At 40.8% G+C, this 15,285-nt stretch overlaps 1 protein-coding gene and 1 non-coding gene across 3 annotated transcripts in view; both read right to left on the bottom strand.

Moving 5' to 3' along the window:
- The window catches only part of LOC146497173 (inactive double-stranded RNA-specific editase B2-like), a 57,916-nt gene extending 47,472 nt beyond the window's left edge, over positions 1 to 10,444 (bottom strand). For both annotated transcript variants that reach the window (XR_014870616.1, XM_085140657.1), the window contains exon 1: positions 8,837 to 10,444. Coding sequence is in view for 1 of the 2 variants with exons in the window: in XM_085140657.1 (XP_084996783.1) it covers positions 8,837 to 8,933 (97 nt within the window). In the remaining variant the exon portion in view is untranslated. The remainder of the gene's footprint in view (positions 1 to 8,836) is intronic.
- Positions 8,049 to 8,130, bottom strand: trnal-aag (transfer RNA leucine (anticodon AAG)). The gene has a single exon. It is a non-coding gene; the product is annotated as a tRNA-Leu (tRNA).
- Positions 10,445 to 15,285: the final 4,841 nt, after the last annotated feature.

The raw sequence follows: 15,285 nt of genomic DNA, 5'->3' as shown, positions 1-15,285 counted from the left end.
GTCTATAAATACACAAACAATACACACATGTTTTCAATTGTGTTCAGTAAACGCTAGAAATGTGTTTTGGAGTTTGTACGTGTTTTTTGGAGTTTGTATATGCTTTAGAGTTTGTACGTGATTTGTCTCTAGGGGCCATATATAAACATATATAAATAAAACCACTTTTTTTACATTAGTAATTCCTTTTCTGCATAATTTTATATTATTGTTAATGATTAAATAATTAAAGCAACAAAACAACCTGAAGAGCCGGTTCGGAGCCGAAAGAGCCGGCTCTTTTTAGTGATCCGAGCCGAAAGAGCCAGATCTCTAAAAAGAGCCGGAAATCCCATCACTAGTGTTTATCATATCTTCCTGTTTTATTTTGGAATTGTTTTTCCTTGTGTGTCTCTCCCTGGCTTTCACTTCTTGTCTAATTGGATCATCTTCTCCACCACCTTCACTCCACACCATTAAAAAACTCTCATTAGGCTAAAACAGTCATTTAAATAAAAATATTTAAAAGGAACAAAATATCCAGCATCATCATTATGAGTTGGACAAGAGAAATAACCCAAAGCGAGATACTCAAGCATCTTATTCATGACTAATGGGAGGGTGGAGCGAGAGGTGGACCCGTGGATTGTAGGGGTGCAACGATACTCGTATCGATATTGAACCGTTCGATACAGTGCTTTCGGTTCGGTTCACATATGTATTGAACAATACAAAATTTTTAATTTATTTTATCAACTTTTCTTCTGACGATGCTGTCTGTGTTGAGCGCTCAGTGGATCTGCGTTCGACTACTCCGCCTAGGCTGCACTGTTGAGCGCAGATCCACTGAGCGCAGCGCAAGCTAGCAAGACAGAAGCTAAGCTCCTTGCAACATGGCAAATTGAACCTCCCCCACCCTCATTCAGATCTGGCGTTTGGAACTATTTTGGTTTTCATGTGACGTATGACCCTGAAGGTAAGCGCGTCATGGACAAAAGTAAAACAGTATGTTGGATGTGCCACGCAATGCTCAATTACATGGGTGGAAACTAGTGTGTTAGCGCAGTTAGCTCATTAATGTGTTGACGCCCCCACGCACGGGGCGATCTGCGGTAGCTCGTTAACGGAGATTTGCCGTGTTGTGGCGTTAACGTCATTTCAGATTAACGCTGACAGCACTAGTGGGAACACAACGAATATGACTGCACATTTACTCCGACATCATCCTAGTGCAAAGACAAGTGGAAGCAGACAAAAACAACAAGCACGCATGCTACAAACTTTACCCGAGTCATTTAGACAGCCGTTAGCACATGATTCTCCTTATGGGGACCTGATATGTTTAATATGCTGCTGAGAATATAGCCCAGAAGAAGCGTATAGTATAGCTTTTATTTTGGAAAGAGACATTTCTCTGTAATAAACTCTCTTTTTCAAAGATGAGTGATTCCTCAATCAGATAGATTTTTTTTATTACTTTGTTGTTTCAGCAACAATAAATTTAAAAACTGTACTTTTGAGTTAAAATATATATTTATAATTTTAATAAATGACAAATTAAAAAGGCATGAACAATTTTTTGTATCAAAAAAATATCGAACCGTGACACCAAAGTATCAAACCGAACTGTGAATTTTGTGTATCATTGCACCCCTAGTGGATTGGTGCATCAGCAGTATTGGAGGCATTATACTCGGCTAAAGTGGTGAAGAGAGAACTCCAAACATTCACCCAATCTTAAAAAATGACAGAAAGAGCAAAGCTGTGATTTCAAATGCCTGAAATGAGTTTCCCTGTCTTTGAGGCAGGCTGACAGGCTGAGGACCTTGGACGCCCGGTGGGAGCTAAGAGAAGAACTACTCCTACATTATGTTGGAAGGAGCCAGTTGAGGTTTCTTGAGCACACAACAATAGGGAGGAGACTGGGAAGATCAGGCCTTGGGGGACATGAGGGACTGTTCAGCGCTGCTGGGGAGAAGGGCGTCGGGAATGTCCTCCTTAGCCTGCTGCTTTGGATAAGTTGAAGATAACGGATCGATAGATGGATGTTGGATTCAGTAAGATTTGAAACTAATGACTGAGAACATCTCTCCTTAAAGTCCACATAACATCCAGTCCACCATGCAGTCACTAGCACCTTTTAGAAAAGGGTCTGTGCTCTCACCATGATTTGGAAGGTAGACAAATGTGTGCGCGGCGCCTCGTGTTCACCCAACCGATGATGAAAAATACGACGTGAACCCTCACATATGGGTGGATGCTTAATGGCCGTTCATGTTTGAGCCAAACTGTGAGGGAGGAATCGGCTCTGCCAAACTAGCCGCTGCTGCCAGTCATGTGGAAATGTTCCCGCAGAGCTCAGCAGCAGTGTTTTCTGAACTCTCTCACCTATTAATGCACATAACGGCTTTATAAGAGACTTAAAGGAAAACGGGAAATCTCAGAAAAACATTCAACTTCCTTTTAAATTAAATTTGATGTTTCTGTAACACTGTAAACAGAAAAGACTTGGTAATCCCATGTGATTACTTCCTCTTTTTCACCCCTCCCCATTTACTTGTTTGAGTGACAGTTTGCTTATACATCCAGCTGTCTAGATGCTCACAGTCTCAGAAGAACAGAGAAACTCAAACGCTGCTGAATTACTGAGCGCGCAGCAGTCGCACGACACGAGTCTCCCTCCTGCCGCGCGCTCACAGAGCTCCATTGTAAGCGGAGACGTTTGCCATTTGAGAAAAAGATGCCACCTTCTGTTTCTAAAATGACAGCTGGCATTAAAGTACAGCTCATTGTTGGATACTGTGGAAGCATTAGCTGAGTGCATTGTGGTCCAAAAATAGTGGGATTTGTGGGGACTAATGATTTTCTGGAGGCATTTATTTTTCGTAGAGGACACGCTTTGATGCACAAAAAAGGCCAACGGGTCGTTAATGAAAGTGGAAAAGGCTTTGAGCACTTTGAATAACTGCTGGATTTAATACCGTGGCCATCGTGGAGTAATCTGCAGCATTTACCGAGGATTATCATGTGCAGAACAATGCCAGTGTAATCCTAAAAGGCTGACCTGTTGGTCAGACCACTGTAATTATGATTATCAGAGCTCATATCCTGATGAGACATTTATACTCACACGAGTAAACAGAAAGTGAACATTTTTGGCTGCACGTTGGGACTTCTTAGACACAGAAAGTGGAAAAAGGAGCAAACTGAAAACTCATTGACACTTTTGAGTCACAATCGCCTTTGTCCTTCCTCACAAGTGTTTATTTTTTGGAGATGAACGGAGGTGATGGTGTCGCTGTCGGCCGTGGCAGCAGCTGTATTCCTGTAACTCCTTCTTCTTGTAACATCTTCTCGTCTTTGGTTTAATTGATTAACATACCTGAGATGCACCGCGTTGCCATGATTGCATTGTTCACATTTTTGTTGCTTGATCAGCCCTTGGGTTTGGCTCATCCTGTGTTACAGCTATAAACGCTGATAGGAGCCCAGAAATGAATGAGCAAAAACAGCAAACAAACAAATCAAGCAGAAAAGGTTCTCGGGAGAGTCTGAACCACGGAGACAGAGAGGGAGCATACACCTGAGACTCTCTGCAGACATCCACCAACTGAAGAGGACAATAATTAAAGCTGAAAACAACAATCACCAGGGCAGATATGTAAATGTCCTGACTGATGTGGTTAAATAGCAACTGCACCAATTTGGCTTTTTACACCAGCTCCTAAACCTCAGGAAGACTTTTTGTCATCAGTCTGACAGAAACATTAAACCTGACATCTCGCTGTTCTGTCATTCAGACACACGGATCTTAACAAAATCTTATCCAACACATCTGTTTTTAATTCAGTTTGTTAAATAACCAGTTATAAATGCCCTTTAGCTCAGGCTATTTGCATTTGTTGCTATATATCTGTGTTAGCATTGGCACTTCAAGCACATTATCATGGTGATAAAAACAAGTTTATTCATGGGCTTAAAAATGAACGATTTCCGGTGCTATAAAGATGAATGAAGTTTGCACAACCTGACTTAATTACGGTGGCCCCTAGAGACAAAGCACGTACAAACTCCAAAACACTTGCAAACTCCAAAACACTTGCAAACTCCAAAACACTTGCAAACTCCAAAACACATGCAAACTCCAAAACACTTGCAAACTCCAAAACACTTGCAAACTCCAAAACACTTGCAAACTCCAAAACACTTGCAAACTCCAAAACACTTGCAAACTCCAAAACACATGCAAACTCCAAAACACTTGCAAACTCCAAAACACATGCAAACTCCAAAACACATGCAAACTCCAAAACACTTGTAAACCCCAAAGCACATGCAAATTCCAAAACACAACGGAAGTGCTCCAGGACGCTAGGGGCAGTGTTGAGCTTTTGTTACCTAGTAACTACACAAGCCAGGATGTACCAATGACCGGATTTGGGGTCTGCAGCCTTAAAGTCCACATTTTAAGGCCGATTACGTCACAGCGACTCGACGAAGGCTGTCCCAATTCAAAGGCTGCTCGAAATGCGGCCCTCAAATGCGTCCTTAATTTCCCTGAATTTTAAGAATGGGTCGCTGTAGCCTTCATGGCCCAACATATCCCAGATTTCATAGCTCGCCTGTGGTGTGGATAATTTTGCCGAAAAAAAACGGCTGAAGCGGAGCCGCCAAGAGTAAACTTTCAGAAGTAAGTACTGAATATTATGTCACTTATTTATGCGCAAATGTTTTTTATAATGAAGAACATTAAAACATTACTGTTGGCCACATGTCGGGAAAGTTATGTGACATTAGCGATGTTTGTACTAACTTGGTTTTAAAGCCTTTACTCCAAAATATACGCCGTTCAATAGTTGACTTTAATCTTACAGAGAATGTGATGATTTTATGGATAATTAAAGTCAGTCATATATCCACAAACACAACAGGCTGAAAGTCAGTGATGCTGCTCGGTTTGCAGTCCTGAATATCACGGCACAAGCAGGATTCACTGCACTGTTAATGTTAGCTATGTTATATTGCTGCCACTGTTCGGTGGTGTAGAGCCAAACGGACTTTAACGTGTGTTTGAACGAGCTGACGGTTCACTCGTTAAGCTGAAAGAAAGGTGCTTTAATCACAGGAGTCACACACGTGTCCACTGTACCATCTGGGAACTCTTCTTGTTTCGTAATAACACAGTCCTCCTTCTTTTGTGCTGTTTTGTAGCAGTGTATACACCTGAGGCTGTCACCTGTCTGTCTGTCCTGCACTCTCTCTCTCTTTTTCTTTCTCTCTGATTGTGTAATAAAAGTATGAACATGTATTTATAAGTTACATTTGTGTTTGAATCCTGCAGCTTATCACGCATTTGATTTCCATGTGTGACAACTGCAAGTGTCCAGAGTGAGGACAGACTGAGGGACTCACTGCTGCACATCATCTGTGAGGCTTTGCACCCCTGATGATCCACCAGGACTCAGCAGTGTGTGAGGAAGAGGAGGAGGAAGAGCCAGCTGCAGCTGACAGATGGAGAGAATAGACAGACTGTTCCCTGTTTGTGAAGGACTGCTAGGAAAGTTTAACATAACTAATTGTCTGTCCTGAATCAGTCTTATTAGGTAATGTTCAAATAATTTTATCATTCCAGTGTTTGCAGTGTGGGAGAAAGTACTCAGGGCCTTCAAGTTACACACTATGAAAGGAAGAAACAAGTTTAATATTCAGAAACCTAAAGTATGTATCAGCAGCTGAATGGACCTAAAAATAAATGTTTGTTTCAGTTCTATGAAGCTTTGAGTATTTTGGATTAGTAGCAGTGCTGTGTTTGTTGCATCATATTGCTGTAATTGTTTATATGCTTTATATATTCTGAGGTAAGTTGATCTATAGTGTTACATCATATTCTATAATGATGCTATGTGTTTGTATACTTTCTGCCCAGTTTGACCCATTTAGCAGAAGTCAGCCTGTTTAAGGCTCTGATATCTATTCTGTATGACTTAAAGCAGTTATGACATGGTCTGATTTTCTCACCCAATAAAGGAATATTCAATATATCAGTCTACTCTTCATTTTATCAGAAACAGTTATCACAGCTCATATAATTTCTTTTTACACACGTATGTAAGCAATGAGCCAAATTTAGTAATGCCAACATACTGAAGGAACAACATTTCTCTCTTATATATGATACACCTATATATGCACTGTCAAAGATACTTGTCTTTGAGTGAAGATTTAAGGTGATAAGACCTATAAATAACTGCAACTTGAATCTGTACTGTGGCTCAGTATTTGACACAGAGTTCATGTTCACTGCTGTAATAGCTAATAATGATTAATATAATAACTATAATATTGGCCATATTATATTTACATTACCAAAGTGATATGACTTTAGTCTCATGAACAACATTAGCTAATTGTTATTTACTAACTAATCTTAAATGACTGTTCAGTACAGAAATGAAGCCCAAAAATCATGTTTTACTGTCCTGTGGTCTCAACCTCAGATACTTATCAAATCACACAAAGCTCTTGTAGAAACAAACAAACAAATGAACAAAATATGTTTTCCTTCATTTCTGTCAAACAAAATTGTATGACACGTTACCAGCGGTTAGTATCATGGTTGCTAGGCAACCTGGGAAGCGCGACAGAGACTAGACCGTCCCATACAGACAAACTTGCCGTTTATTTTGCAAATCGAGCTCAACACTGCCCCTAGCGTCCTGGAGCACTTCCGTTGTGTTTTGGAATTTGCATGTGCTTTGGGGTTTGCATGTGTTTTGGAGTTTGCAAGTGTTTTGGAGTTTGCATGTGTTTTGGAGTTTGCATGTGTTTTGGAGTTTGCATGTGTTTTGGAGTTTGCAAGTGTTTTGGCATTTGCATGTGTTTTGGAGTTTGCAAGTGTTTTGGAGTTTGCATGTGTTTTGGAGTTTGCAAGTGTTTTGGAGTTTGCATGTGTTTTGGAGTTTGCAAGTGTTTTGGAGTTTGCATGTGTTTTGGAGTTTGCAAGTGTTTTGGAGTTTGTACGTGCTTTGTCTCTAGGGGCCACCGTACTTAATCACTCAGAAACCGACTGGACCATAAGGGATGACTAAAGCATTTTTAGCATCATTTAAAGCTGAAGTTTGAGTTTGACTGCAGTTAATAAGACGAGATGCTCCCTGACTTTTTAACTGCTCCAGAGGGAGAAACAATCCCAGTGTCTGCATCAGTGCTTCAATTTCCAATCCCAAAATAAGACTGATTCACATCCACCAGGTCGCCATGACCTACTTAGGGTCGGAGCTAGGCTTCGTTGTGTTCTAAGCAAATGCAAATATAATATAGCAGTGCTTTTGCAATATGCTATATTAAATTTAGCAGCGCAAAGGGTCGAAGCCTTTTTTTTTTGATATATCAAAAATCCACTCCTCCTAACAGGTTGTCAGTGACCCGCTTGATGTAGAGCCTGTAAAGTCTGTGTACCTTAAGGCGTCGCCACAGCAGAAGTTTGTACTATGAAGCAGGATGTTATCCGGATAACCTCAGGATCAATCCTGGGTTTTCTGCACTAGGAAGGTCACTTCTTACAGATGAAAAATCAACAGGTATGAAATCACTTTTATATTTAATCTTTATTCTCACACAGCGGGAGCAGGTTACGCTCAGCGTTTATGTTTAAAATCACGCTTTATGTATCATATAGATTGTTGAGCAATAATTTACTAAAATCAGTGAATGAAGGGCAAACTGTACCGTTGTCGATTGCCAACAGGTAAAAAACAAACAAATGTTTTTTATATGTGATTCTAATCTGCATTTAAGTCTCTTTTACCCGGTTGGAACTACAGCTACTAGAAGACAGAACAAAAACCTGTTCAATGTAATTCATTTCACTTTGATCTGCTGACAAACTGAAGCAGTTTCCATCACAGGGAGCAGTTTCTGTAGACAGAAGAAACTCTTTTTTTCTTTAGATTGGTTAGGCGCTGCCAAGCCCACTCCTCTCATGTGAATATGCAGAGTAGATAACCAGTTAAGCATTTTAAAAATTCAATTCACAGCTTGGGAGGAGAACATGTGGAGCCACTAAAGCCTGGCAGTGGTGGGATTCGAACCCACGCCCCGAAAGAGACTGGAGCCTTAATCCAGCGCCTTAGACCACTCGGCCACACTACCAGTGATTTCCACTTAATTTCCATCTATTGGTTGGTTAAACCTCAACGAGAAAGCTCTATCCCTGTAACCTGCTCTTAATATCCAGGTGTCCAGAAGTTTTTAATTAGATTTTATTTACACCTTCACGTGGGATTTAGCATATCTAAAAAAGTCTTACAACAGCCCAAAAGGTCTGTCAGTGGTAACAGCTGACTATTTCTGAAACTATGCTTGCAGCTAAAATTCAGTCTAACCCCCAAAATAACAAAACCAAGCCAGGACCCACAAACAGGATCCAAAAAACAAAGAAAGACCCAAACAAGGATTCGAAACTCAGACAGCAGGAAAATCCCCACATAAAGACAGAGAAGCAGCGAAGGACAAAACCAAACCAAAGCTCAAGTTAGCAGAAAACCAAACACTTGAAATCATCACCAAACCCAGAGACTAAAGCAATAAGCGTTATTTTTCCTGTAAATGCTCTTCTTGAACTCACAAATACAGCAGGTGGACTGTGGTGAATTGTAAAACATCTCTTCCTAAATGCACTCGCTGTAAGTGATGTAATGTAATGCAGTAACTAACGGCAAAGCAAAACAAAGCCTGTGTAAGAATTTCATCAGTGGAGTAAAACAGACCCAAGCTCACTGAATACTGCCACAAATAACTGTCAGCATCATCATCTGTTTCCCACATAAAGTTCAACAATCACAGCTGCTCGACTCACCTTTGCCTTTGCACCTCCTCCTCCTCTTCCTCTTAGACTTTCCTTTCAGGTCACAGTCTGTCCGCTCCATGTTTCTGCTGCAGGTCCCCGGTGCCATTCAGGAGATGTTTTTTCCTCTGTTATTATACTAGTTTGTCCTTCTGCTGCTTCTTCTCTTCTGCTGGTCTGAAACAAATAATCAGAGTGCAGCTCTGCAGCGGGAAGCCCTGCACAGTGACTGACTTCTCTCTCCCGCTGCCGGCTTTAGGAGGCGGGCGACTGCTGAGGTTGTGACATCACGAGGAGAGAAAGGGCTGTGATTCAGCATCACTGAGTTTGGTGGCATCAGCTGGTGGTCAGTGGCACATTTTGTAAATCATACATTGATGTTAGGGGAGAAAACAGAGGAATATGAGTGTTTCTGAGAAAGATGGAGAACATTTGAAGCATGTGGTCAGAAAGTTATCATTTCCACCAACTAACCTACCATGCATGTCGTTGGACTGTTGAAAGAGAGCAGAGAAACCAGCTGTCTGAACATCACGTGAGCTGCTCTGCTGCACTGAACTGCTCCACACATCCTGTGACTGAGAGCACGTGAGAATGTGGTCAGACTGGACATCAGCCCTCTAACCTGTGTGATGTCAGACTGAGTCAATGTGAGAGGAGCATCTAGTCCAAACAATGTGCTGCTTTTGAGTTTACACGTCCCACATGCTCTATCCAGACGGCTCCTACACAAATGCTGAAGCAGACTCCCTCCTGCTGTGTGCTCCACATGAGAAAAGGACAATTTTTGAAAATATGCAGACGTGACTCCCCTGAAATTTTCTGGAGTGTGAAAACAGTTTGTTTAAGTAATTTAAGAGTGATGAAAATCTGCAGATTGCTGGTGAATTTCTTGGAGTAGCTCCTTGATGTCAGTGGTCCAGCTCTGGACCCAGGTCTGATACTGTGCCAGCTTTTGGACACAAATTGGACACAAATTGGGTTTTTTTTTTTAGGGGGGGATGCATGAAACCACTTCTACATGTAGGTGTAAAGGAAGTCATAAAACCCCAGAAGTTTCTGAGCTAGTCTCATGGTTACAGCGCTAAAACATGTTAAATCTCTGGCTCTAAATAAACTATCAGTCTCAGATTTGTAATATAGTTTTCCACATTTGCTCAAAAACGTCCAGAAATCATAGCATTAATAAAAATGATGACTTAATAATAAGCACATACTATAAAATACTAGAGAACACGTGAAATGCCTAAAACAGACCGACCAATGCACAGAACTCTGCAGTGGCCACACATAAATATGGACTGTGCTGCACACGTGACAGTTGTGCATACTGCATGCATGCAACAATATAACACTTATGACACACTCGCACATATTAAACATTAAAGCTTGAAATGTAGGTTAGCGAGCTGCTCCTGCTGTGTTGTTTCAGAAACAGCAGGAGACAAACTGAACTTCTCGTCGTGCTACACTTTTATCTGCTTTGTGTCTCCTGCTTGAGGTCCGCAGGCTTCAAAACCAACCCTATGGAAGTGAGAACGAGGCAGAGGATGAAAGATTTTCATGTATGCATAAACTGTATCCTAATTAAAGGGGGAAAAAAGGCAAAGAGACAAGGTGTATTTATATCAAATACATTAAGCTGCCAAAGGTATTCACACTCCCGTCCAAATCATCAAATTCAGGTGTATAAAATCAAGCACCCGGACATGCAGACTGCTCCTACTAACATTTGTGAAAGAACGGGTCGCTCTCGGGAGCTCAGAGGATTACAGCGTGGTACTGTGATAGGACGCCTGTGCAACAAGTCCAGCCATGAAATTTCCTCACTTCTAAATGTTCCACAATCAGCTGTTATCAGCATTATAACAAAGTGGAAGTGACTGGGAACCACTGCAAACCCTCCGTGATACTAACATATGCTCAAAAATACATTTCTATTCATAATGATGAATCTAAAAAGACATTTGAAGCTTTCTGCTCTAATTGAAACTCTTTTGCATCATAATGTCTCATTTGCATAATCCCCTCTCATTTCCTGTCCTTTCAACCTTACTTTCAATTAACAATGGCTGTATAATCCCCGTCAATCACTTCCTCAAACTGATAATCTGACTGTGTTACATCTGCATCTACTCATCCCCTCTGCTTTGCTCCTCACCTTCACTTAGCTCTTGCTGCTATCACACTTCATCATTTCAGCCCTCCTCTATAACGAGGTGTTCTTCCTCTTTGTTTATCGCCACGTGTCGAGCTTCTGGGATTCATATTTTCTGTAGCGTTCACCTTGCTGACTCCCGAAGCTCCACTGCTGTGTTTTTATACGACTGTGTACAGTTTCTTCCATCAGTGTGGCTCAGCAGGAGAGGAGGAATGGACCGAAGGCAGCTGTAAGACTCTCGGTTATTTGAAGGGTTTCTCTCATTTGTATGTAGAAAAGTTGGCGTGACATGACTCACAATCAAATACATTTATGTACTATATGAATGCTGCATTTTCAAACTGATATGTCTGCTTAAAATTTCCCTGTAGTTCCCAGGATCCAGCTTCTTTAAGCACGATCCTGGGAATCCCTTAACCAGGAAGGAAACTCGGGACTTTAAAGCACATATAAACAGTGTTGGGGAGTAACGGAATACATGTACCGCCGTTACGTATTTAAAATACAAAATATGAGTAACTGTATTCCGTTACAGTTACCGTTTAAAAAGGTGGTATTTAGAATACAGCCATGGTTACAGGGTGACACTCTCGTTCTGCGTGTTTCCTGGGTGAGAGAGGCCTTTTTGTTGTTGTGCTAAGCTAACAGGCAGAATGCTACAGGCATAGCTCTAAAGAATGTAGCATCATAGGCAGTGTAGTCCGTGCTGCAGGGAGAATGGACTGCCATACCCGTTATGTGTCTGTGAGCGAGGGAGGGAGAAAAAGAAACAGTACGAGCTGTCATCGAGCAAAAACGGGAGCTGGAAGCATGTAAATATAATAATAACCACTGCAGCCAAGAAGAGAGCCTGACGAGCCCAGTTGTAAGTAAGCTATTAAGACTCGACTGTACGTGTTCGTGTTTTCCTCCAAAAACAATAAGTTCCGTTGGAGCAGCCGTTCAACGCCTCTCTCTGTCTCTCGCTAGCAAACTTGACCCAGACAACAAAGTAAAGCTAGTTTTCAGCTACAAGCCCGACACAGAACCCACCGTATTAGCCAGAGGTCCCTTTACTACGTAACAGTAATAAATCACAGCAATAGTACATTCATGTAGTTGTAAACAGCATGATAATATATTAAGTAATCCAAAGTATTCAGAATACGTTACTCTCATTGAGTAATGTAACGCAATACATTTTGGGGCATGTATTCTGTAATCTGTAATGGAATACATTTTAAAAGTAACCTTCCCAACACTGCATATAAAAATACAGCTTACAAACCAAAAGGGGGCATTGTTAAAGGATACATTTGTACTCTACCTTCTCATCCAAATATAGTAACTTCTGGCTTGAAGCAACATGTTGGCAGCCCAAACTCCAAAGCCGAGGCTTCAAAGTTAGTTAAATTTAAAATAAATGGATGACGTCACAGTGTCAATCACAGTCCATCTTTAAACTGTCAGCGGATCAGAAACGCCATGAAATGCCTCTGGGACCATATTTAGGCATTTACTTTATATTACTGAATCTCAACTTATTTTAAGTGGTCACATAAAAACATTGCTGATATAAAGTCAACAGTCAAATGTGAATTTTTCAAAGGAAATTTTACTGACTTTGCCCCAGAACATGACTTTGAAATCTTTTTACTCCGTGACGCTCGCAGCATCTGACAGACATGGAACTGGTAACGCTGCAGTTGTAACTTCATTCTGGGATCTTTTGTGTTTGGGTGACATGAATCCCATAAGCACTGGAAAGCTGTAATAACATTTCTTTAAAGTTTCTGCTTTAAAGGATGCTAATGATGCTCTGTGTCACCCGTGACAGTTTTAAAGAGGTTAAATCAGCCAGATTTGCACATCAAAAGACAATCAGGCGATCAATATGTAAGATTTATTCAAATTTATGGTTGTGAGATCTTCTTGAGCGTCATCAATCCATCATTTTTCATCGCTATTTTCTCTTTCTTAGCAAGAGATAATATATAACGCTCTTTGGGGACCAGTCTAGCTGTCAGTGCTTCCAGTCTTTATGCAGACTATAAATTCTGCATTCTGACACGGGAGCTGGAAATAAAGACAAACCCCCCTCAAAAAAACAGAATAACAAAGTTTATTTTCACACTAATGATCCCACGAGGCTGACGTTACGCAAAGTGGTTGTCACGCTTCATCTAAAGAGACCTGGTATTCAGACAGGGGAAAAGGCAGGTGGGTGGAAAACGAGATGAAAACTGTAACAAGGCCTCAAGCGCAGAATGCAGCAGGTTTGTCTAAAAGAAAAAAAATGAGAGAGAGAGAATAATAATAATAATAATAATAATTCAGTATCTAGGACTCTAATTGGAGGAAACAACAATGGACTCTAGAACAAGGAAAAAGGAGAGACCGAGGGAGTCAGTTAGCAGTAACTACATGTTACTCATTAGAGTTTAAAAATGTTTAAAAACATTTAAAAACTTTAGTGATAGAAAGTAATTTGTTACATTACCTGAAGCTAAGTCCATTATTTAGATACAGTCTATCCTTCCTTAATGCTGCTTGTTGTGTTTCATAGTGATGAGCAGCACGAGTGCTTCCTACAAATTTAATAAAATACATATTCAATCCTTCCTTTGTTTTCTTGTTTCTCTACCTCTCCTTCTATTGTTCTTCCTTTCTTCCTTTTTGTCTTGTTTCTTCCCTTTCCTTCATTCATTCCCTACGGTCTTCCAAACTTTCCTCCTTTTCCTTCTCTATAAAATTTCTTCTTTCCTTCCTTCCTTTTTAGTCTTGCTTCTTCCTTTTCTTTCCCCTTAATCCGTCTCTATACCCTTCAGGTTCCTTTATTTCTGCCTTTCTTCTTTTCCTGACTTCTATCCATCCATCATTCTTTTCACATTTTATTTCTTTTTTCCTTCCTTCTTCCTCTCTCTGTACCATTCCTTCTTTTGTTGGTTCCTTTCTCACCATACTTACTTCTGTCCATAATTTCTTCTATTCTTGCTTTTCTATTCTTTTCTTTCTATCAGTTTTCCTTCCATTTGTCCTTCCTTCCTGCCTTTTTAAAATTATTCCTTCCTTCCTTTCTTCAACCCCATTCCCTCTCCCTTTCTAGTCATTTACACTGTGTGTGTAGGTGTGTGTGTGCATGTTTGCATGCGTATCAATAAAACAGTAATTAATGCAAAGCAACAAGAATCCAACAACGACCACAGTCACTGAAGAATCCCACGTTAAGAAGCTTTAAACTGAATTAAACAGCACGTTTAAAACTGTGGAGAATTAAATCCAGGTTAAAGCCAGACAAAGAAACTGAGGACTGTGAAGCATAAATATGCTAATTCTATAACACGGGATGTTTCCAGGTGACACAACAATACACCTCCGTTTATCCCGTACATGCTGCTGCAGCTCTCCACAGAGGAACGCTGAGATGGATCTAATGTACAGAGTAATGCTTGGCCCGAGGAGAACACGGGGAAGCTGCTGTGTCCTATTTGCGGCAATGTCGAGCTCATTTTGGAGAGCACCTCATTCTGCCTGCCCTGTGGGATCTTAGCCACAGGCTGGAATACAGTGCAATCTATCTGTTTTTCATCAGACGCAGTAATAGCCTCTCTGTTGTGTCTGCGTGATGCTAAAGTCTCACATCCACTTTATCTCATCTTATCAGATTGGATGTCGGGAAACGGCAGGAGGAGAAGCTGTACACGTTATCATTTCTTGCCATATTATAATATTTTGTTGCACACAGCAGAAAGCTGCAGGATCTTCTCTGAGGCGCATGTGTGTATACACTTCATAATGTTGCTTCCTGCTCTCCCTCACCAACATGGGATCAAATCTGCTGGTACGTGCTCAACTTCATCTCAAAACTGCAGAAAAGTTCATCAGTTTGAGATGAATAAAATAAACTCTTGAGAAGTTTTGTAAAAATTAATACTCCAAGGGTACTCCAATCCATCTGATGCCTCTGGTGTCATCTCGCCTTCAGGGAAGAACTTATAGCCCAAACCAAACATCTGAAGAAGCTGTAACATACTCAGATAATAAAATAGCAGACTCATAGCCCGCTCACATCAGTATGCAAAACTCCCAGCTGCACATTTAGTTTTGCATAAAGACTGGAAGCTCTGCGGGAGGACAGCTAGCTCGGCCCCCCAAGAGTCTTATTGACTAATTCCTGGCAAGAAAGGGAATAAATGTATTTCTAAAAATGGGAAACATCTCCTTTAAAGTCAGAGTTATGGCTGATGGTGTCAATAATTTATGAGTCTGTTTAGTGTGAGGTTGAATATATCTTTCATATTGATCATCTCGTTTCCTTTTT

The sequence above is a fragment of the Neolamprologus multifasciatus genome, chromosome 18 (assembly GCF_963576455.1).
Source record: "Neolamprologus multifasciatus chromosome 18, fNeoMul1.2, whole genome shotgun sequence".
Classification (NCBI taxonomy): domain Eukaryota; kingdom Metazoa; phylum Chordata; class Actinopteri; order Cichliformes; family Cichlidae; genus Neolamprologus; species Neolamprologus multifasciatus.
Note: the sequence above shows the minus strand (reverse complement) of the source record. Positions and strands in the feature narration are given on the sequence as shown.